This window comes from Pygoscelis adeliae, unplaced genomic scaffold, assembly GCF_000699105.1.
Source record: "Pygoscelis adeliae isolate BGI_AS28 unplaced genomic scaffold, ASM69910v1 Scaffold365, whole genome shotgun sequence".
Lineage (NCBI taxonomy): Eukaryota > Metazoa > Chordata > Aves > Sphenisciformes > Spheniscidae > Pygoscelis > Pygoscelis adeliae.
In genome coordinates this window covers 339,419-346,451 of record NW_008824783.1, presented here as the reverse complement: position 1 = coordinate 346,451, position 7,033 = coordinate 339,419, and the positions used below count along the sequence as shown (strand labels likewise).

At 57.0% G+C, this 7,033-nt stretch overlaps 1 protein-coding gene across 1 annotated transcript in view; it reads right to left on the bottom strand.

Annotated features, from left to right (window-relative positions):
* Nucleotides 1-1,734: 1,734 nt before the first annotated feature.
* Nucleotides 1,735-7,033, bottom strand: part of DUOX2 (dual oxidase 2) — a 21,710-nt gene continuing 16,411 nt past the window's right edge. The window contains exons 23-33 of the mRNA XM_009323869.1: nucleotides 6,339-6,517; nucleotides 5,240-5,470; nucleotides 4,896-4,995; nucleotides 4,729-4,778; nucleotides 4,477-4,604; nucleotides 4,116-4,269; nucleotides 3,340-3,572; nucleotides 3,019-3,177; nucleotides 2,703-2,858; nucleotides 2,490-2,618; nucleotides 1,735-2,035 (exon numbers count right to left, since the gene is read on the bottom strand). Of these exons, the coding sequence (XP_009322144.1) occupies nucleotides 1,913-2,035; nucleotides 2,490-2,618; nucleotides 2,703-2,858; nucleotides 3,019-3,177; nucleotides 3,340-3,572; nucleotides 4,116-4,269; nucleotides 4,477-4,604; nucleotides 4,729-4,778; nucleotides 4,896-4,995; nucleotides 5,240-5,470; nucleotides 6,339-6,517 (1,642 nt within the window). The 3' untranslated portion in view covers nucleotides 1,735-1,912. The remainder of the gene's footprint in view (nucleotides 2,036-2,489; nucleotides 2,619-2,702; nucleotides 2,859-3,018; nucleotides 3,178-3,339; nucleotides 3,573-4,115; nucleotides 4,270-4,476; nucleotides 4,605-4,728; nucleotides 4,779-4,895; nucleotides 4,996-5,239; nucleotides 5,471-6,338; nucleotides 6,518-7,033) is intronic.

Genomic DNA, 7,033 nt, shown 5'->3' with positions numbered 1-7,033 from the left:
GTGAGCCATGAATGAGATACTAGTGATGTAGCAGGTTGCAGGTAACAAAATCTAATCTTTGATTAGTCGTGTTAATTTTAATACTGGGAGATCAGTCCCTTTCTTGGGCCGGTACTGAACTTTCCTCAATAAATGCTACCTACCTGGTGTGTCTGTGTCCATTAAAGTGTTGGGTGGGTGGTTTGAAGGGGTCTCCGACTTTGGGCCCTGGGGACTGTGCCGACCCCTGGGCTGTTGCGCTGCTGGGTCTCACTGGCTTGCAGGCGAGTTCGATGCCGGCAGGACCACGAAACCTTAAATGACCCAACTGCTTGCGTATCAAAGCTTGTATTTATGGCAGAGGTGGCTAAGTTGATCTTGGCAGAGGTAGAAGCCTGCAAGTCCGTGCTGTGTTTTACAGGGCTAAGACGTAACTCGGGGGAACTTCCTGTAGCCAGAAGGAGAAGCAGTCAAGGTGCTGCTCAGAGTAAACCGCGTCGTTAATGTGTCAGCTGGAGCAGGTCAAACCTACCCGGGAGCCTGGCTCTGTAATCGGATGTGGCATTAGCAGAGCCAGTCCAAGAATGGCTAAAATGCGCCTTGCTGAAGGGTGTACGATGGCTGGGAAGTCCCCCAGGTTTTGGCAGTGGGGGTGAGCTGGGGCTTCTTGCTGAGCCGTGGGGCTCTCCTGGCCCCTGACTGCCGTGCTGGGGGGAGCCCCATTGGCATGGCTGGGGGACCGCTGGCCATTTCAAGACCCTGTTATTACCGTGAAATGTAGAGCTACTCCCTTTGGTCTTGGGGGGCTGTTTGACACCGCAAGGGCTGAAGCTATTCCCAGGGCTCAGCCTCTTTGCGATCCTTGGCTGTAATTTGCTCCCATGCCAGGTCTTGCTGGGGGGCATTGCCACCCTTGGGGCATTGCTGGGGGTGCTGAGCCTGGTAGGACACAGTCTATGGGGCTGTGCCTGGGCTCAAATCTGTATCCTCCCCTTCCACCCCATGTACATCACCAGTGCAGGGGAAACTCACTCCTGTTTAACCCATTTCCCAGTGGGCTGGCATAAATGCTCTGTAACGGGAGCAAGGCCAGCACTATGCCACAAGTATTGCAAGTCTCCAGGTGACCGAGACCCAACTGCAGGAGGCAAGGAAACGTTTTAAAACTTCGATCAGCTTTATTTAAGCTCACTCACAGCCTGCGAGAGCAGGAGCCCAGCAATGCAAAGCCAGGCATTAGTTAAACAAGCATAAACGATCCCCGATCAAAGGATGGTGACGCTGCTGAAAGAAGCCAACGCAAACACAACTAAGGCCCTATGCAAACCCAGGGAAGGCTCCGAGTGCTAATGAGCAGGCACAAACAAGTGATTAGGAAAGCTGAGCCTGTTTCAAGGAGAGGGATGGTGAGGAGCTCTCTGGCTCCTCACCCCAAGTGCGTGCCGCCCAGGTCTCGGGGCAAAGTGCTGTGAATTCAGGTTGTGCAGGCACCAAGCTGTTCCCCAAAGCTGTTCAGAGCCATTCCCTGTGCGACCCGGCAGCGCACGGGCTCTGTTTCGCGGGATTAGGGTGGCAGAGCTGGGCTTGACTCGAACACTGGGTTTTCTGGATTGGGACGTGCCAGCCCAACCCTGGGCGTGGGGCTGCAGGAGTGCGTGGATGGTAGCAGGATGCCCTGGGCTCAGGGGTTCACACCAGGGCTGCGTGGGGCGATGCTGGGATGGCAACGCTTTACTGGTGCACCGCGTGCTGGTCTCAGCTCTGCGGGTCTCAGCATCCATGCTCTCAGCCATAAATGGCTTTCTCCCAGGGATGGTGGTGGGTGGGAGCCCAGGACCATGACCACCTGAAGCATTGCCACACAGGTGCTGGGGTTGAATACACATTTCCAATGAAGATTGCAGCCCGGGGGGTGAAACAGCATGGGGTAGGGTCAGAAATTCTCATAGTGATGGGCAAAGTAGGTCTGGTCCTTCTTGTTCAGCTGCCGACAAGCCTTTTCCACGCTCTTCGTCATCCCGGGTGGGCCACAGCTGAACACCCCGATCTTCTGTACCTGGGGAAGGAGGGAGCCAAAGGGGTCAAACCCAGCAGCAACAACTCCCCGCCCCAGCCCAGCCCCCCTTGGCCCCTTGCCCGCTGGCAGCTTTGGGCACGGATGCTGGCTGAGCAGTCTGTTCCGGCCTGAGGAGGCTTTTGGGGAGGTTGTCACCTCCCCATGGAGCTGCTGGGGCCATGGAGGAAGGATAGGATCCCCCAGGGTCTCTGCCAGCTCCGGGCAGTGGCTGTAGCTGTGGTCTCGCCATAGTGGGGGGTGTTTGGCTGGTACGGGGCATTGCTGACTCTTGCAGCTCATCCTGGCTCCGGAGGGAAAGTGGAGTTCATGCCCCTTCTGCCCTGCCCTGGGTGCAGATGCCACCAAGGTCTCCAGGGCCTCGGGGGCAGGCTGGGACCAGCCCTCCACACTGGCTGGTGGGTGCCCCCCTTCCTGTCCCCGGCCAGGCACTGACCTCAGGGTGCACCTCCTGCAGTGAGTTGAAGAAGGGTACAAAGGGAGGGCGCCCAAAATGGGTGATGGAGCGCAGCCCTGTGAACAGGCTCTTGTTCAGCACCTTCTGGAAGTGCCGCTCGCAGATGTACTGGAAGAGAGATCAGTGCACGTGAGTTAGCCCAGCATGGCCCAGCAGAGCATGGTACCTTCCCTGGCGGGTGGCCAGGCTCACCAGCATGGTGGTGCGCAGGTCGAACTTCTCGGCCAGCTGCGTGATGTAGATGTGGACAGAGACCAGGTCGTTCCTGTCTGCCTCCTCCACCTCGCGGATGATGTCCGCCAGCCACTCAAACTGCCGCTGCGTGCGTGTCACCCAGATGAAGTAGATCTGTGGCACAGGGGGATAAGGCTCAGCGTGGGACCAGCACCCCACACACGTCCATGGGGCTCCTTCCCAGATGAGTCATGGGGGATTTTGCCCCTGAAGAGGCCACCAGCAGCAGGAGGCATCTCGGGAGGGCTCTTGTCCTCCAGATGCTTCCTCTTACCTTCTTACACAAGAGCTTGGAGCTGATGGATGACTTGAAGACCAGGTCCTTGAGGATGGACGCGAAGGGCGTCACCCCGATGCCTCCTCCCACCAGCACTGACACCTCGAACTTGTTCCACTCCTGGTGGCCCTCCCCAAAGGGCCCGTCCAGATAGAGCTGGAAGGGAGCCAGCCATCAGCAGAGCATCTCCCTCCTCCACTTGCCCAGGTCTTGGCCACCTTCAAGGCTGGAGAAGTGCCTCGGGCTGGGCACAACCCATTGCTGAGATGCTCTTGGGCTCGGATGTCCCCATCCCTGGAGAAACATTGTGGGGCTCACCTTGGGCAGCTTGTTGATGAGGCTCAGGCTCTCCGGGGAGTAGAGCTCCCGCAGGCGGGTGGTCCAGGGCCCCACGGCCCGGATGTGCAGGCTCAGCGTGTCCTCATGCGGCGCCGAGGTCAGGGTGAAGGGGTGGTACTCGGTGGTGCCCAGGGCCACACAGGCGATGCGTACCCACTGCCCGGATTTGTAGTCAAAGTCCTGTGGCCGCTGGAACCGGAGGTGGGTGACACCTGGGGGGGATGGGGACTTTGTTAAGGTGGAGACATTAAGCATTGGAGAGGAAAGGCTGAGGGAGGTGAGTGGGCTCAAGGAAAGATGGAGCGTTAGAGCTGTGCTCAGGGTGGGTGGGAGGGGGCTTGGGGACAAGCCGTGGCGCCAGGCACAGGGCTCAAGATGCTGGAGAGGCCGTGCTGGGGCACAGCCCTGGGGCCAACCGGTTCTTCTGAGGTAAACAACTGATCCCAGGGTGTGATGGCCTGAGCTCTGTGCCTCAGTTTCCCTACCTGTCGGGGGGAGTGGCACAGGAGACCCTTGCCATGCAGGGGTGTTGCAAAGGCATCGGGGCAACATGTGTAATGGGATGCAGCTAACTCTTGGAGGTGCCAGCCTGAGCCACCAGCATGTGTGACAGCCAGTGGAACATTTCCTGGGGCCAGAGTCACCTACATGCCACCTGGGTTGGGAACCGCTGCCATCTCAGTGCTGGCAGGGCTGGTAGCTGTGTTTCTTTGTTCGCTCCAGCCCCAGATGCATGGCCAGGGAGGATGCGGTACCTGAGGGCAGGAGCTCGGCTTTCACCACGCTGATCTCCACCTTCTTCCTGCTCAGGCTGAGCAGCTTGTCTGCACTGTAGATGAGAGCTGGGATGATGAAGTAGACGTAGAAGCGGGGCTGCTGGATCAGCGCATAGCTGCCGTGGATGATGACCTGGGCAGGGAGCAGACCCCATCAGCATGGCACTCAGCACAGTAAGCCATCACCCCGTGTCTGATTTGGTGGCAGCTCAGCAGCAGTGGGGAGCCAGGATTGCGGCTACCAGCTCCCTTGGGACCTCCCCAGCTATTTCACCTTGTCGGCCAGGCTGACCCACGGGCTTGTGATGCCCACCCCACCCTCCCAGCTCAAATGCTTTACCAGGACGTAGAGGAGCACATAGAGATGATGGGTGATCCAGAAGCCCTGGAAGCTGACGCGTCGGAAGTGGTGGGTGGCAAACACATACATCACGGCCAGGATCACGAGAAGCAGCACTCCCGTCATGCCTGTAAGTGAAGAGTTTGGGAGGTCTCAGCAGGGATCAGGGCAGCCCCACAGCAGGTCCACCTCGGCTGGGCTGCCCATCCTGGGCATGGGCATGCAGGTGGTCTGCCTGCTAGGTGGACTCACCTGGAATAGTCTGGAAGAACCACCAGTAATACTTCTGCGGGAGCTGTGACCTGGAGAGGGACAAGAGATTGCACCATGGAGCGGCCAGAGCAAACTCCTGGTTTCCACTTTCATTCCCGTCTATGCCCAGGACACTCTGTCTGGACTGTACTTTAAACTTCACCTACCCATCATCCATGAAGACACTGGAAAAGAGGCAGGACAACACGCTGAGAGGCATGACAGAGAAGATGTAGACGTTCACTACGTGACCTGCGGTGTGGAGCACTGTAAGAGACAGAAATCAGGAGAGAAAAGCATCACTGTTGCTGTGGATGGAGATGCGCCAGACCCTGCTGACGTGCCCAGGGACCTGGCAATTCCTCCTCTTCTCCGGCACAAAGCATCTATGTCTCTCCAGGCTCCATATGGGTCTTCAAGCTTCTGCCTGGTCCTGCTGTGCCATGATGGGGTGGTCCTCCTGCTTTAGCTGTGGTTTGTGGGCAACACATGCCCCCAGCAGCCCACCTACCTGAGAAAATCAGGGCTGCCATGGCAACCCAGCGGTGGAAGTCCACGGCGGCATCGAAGGGGATGTAGTGATTGAGGAAGGTCTCCCGCAGGACGGTGATGAGGTTGCGGCACATGGTGAGCAGGATGTAGGAGTACATGAAGGAGATGCAGGCAGCCGATCCTCGGGAGATGATGATCCCCACAAAGGTGGTCTGTGCGATTCCAGTGCTGGGGGATGCAAAGGCATAGTCTGGGGAGAGAGAGCGGAGGGGGCGTCAACGTGCCCGGTGCTGAGGGCCATGACCGTTCCTGCAACAAGGGGACAGCCACCTGCACAGCTCCACCAAGAAAAGGTCATCAGGGATGGGGCATGATTATCTGTGTCAGACCCCCCAGAGCTGCTGGGTGACAGGGTCTCCTTGGAGGTCAAGGGAGGGGATTGTCCTCCTCTGCTGGGCACTGCGAAACTGCACCTTGGTAATGTGTCCTCAGTTGGGCATCCCAATATGAGAGGCATCAACAAACTGGAATGAGTCCAGTGGAGGCCACCAGGATGGGTGGGAGCTGGAGGACGTCAGGTAGGGGAAAGGCTGAAGGAAATGGGCTTGTTCAGGCTGGAGGAGATGGGTCAGGGAAGACCTTGTGGATGTCTGCCACCACTTAATGGCTGTTACAGAGGCGAGAGAGCCAAACGCTTTCTCAGAGGTGCACAGAGAAAGGATGAGAGGCAACAGCATGAGTTTCACTAAAGGAAATTCAGGTTTGATGTAAAATAAAAACTCTTGACAGGGAGGATGGTGAAAAACTAGCACAGACCCAACGAGGTGGTGGGATCTCCAACCTCGGAGCTCTTCAAGCCTTTTCTAGACAAGACCTTCAACAGCCTGATTCAGCTTTGAAATTGGCCTTGCTCTGAGCAGGCCATTGGACCAGACCCTTCCAGAGGTCCCTTCCAACCTCAGTAATCTTTTGGTTATTCTGGAGGGGACCAACACTGTTGCCCAAAGCTGTGCTGGGACCTTTCACACCTCAGCATGCCCCATGCAACCAGCAGCTTTGAGGAGCCAAGCCCACGCACCCCTCCTCATCTGGGGCAGCAGGGCTGGATGGGCACTCACAGTAGGCTCTCTCCACAAACACGCCGGCGGTGATGGCGGAGAAGAGGACCACGCAGACAATATGGCGCCGGTAATTCTCAATGAAGCGCTTGAACTCCTGGATCTTCTGCTGAACTTTGTTCCGCTCATACTTCTTCCGTTGCGCTTCAGTGTATAAATGCAGCTGGTACTGATTCACCCTGGCAAAAAGAGGAGGGCAGGTGTCATTTTGAGGTTTAGCTGGCAAGGTATGGCTCAGGGCCATGCTGCCCAGATTTGGGTCTTCCTCCCTGTACAGCACTGTGACCAGCTCCGCACACCGGTGACAGCAGTGACCTGCAGAGCACAGTGTCAGTGGTTGATCTCAGGTCATCCCGCAGTCTACACACTTTTGAAAGCTGGTAACAAATGTGCAGAGAGCAACTCATACGTGAAACTGCAGATAAGAACTGTAAAAGATAATTTTCATAGTAATATTTAACCCTCCTGTGCTGGTTTTGTCTGGGATAGAGTTAATTTTCTTCACTGCAGCTAGTATGGGGCTGTGTTTTGGATTTCTGCTGGAAACAGTGTTGATAACACAGGGATGTTTTCGTTATTGCTGAGCAGTGCTGACACTGAGTCAAGGCCTTTTCTGCTCCTCACCCCACCCCACCAGTGAGCAGGCTGGGGGGGGCACAAGAAGCTGGGAGGGGACACAGCTGGGACAGCTGACC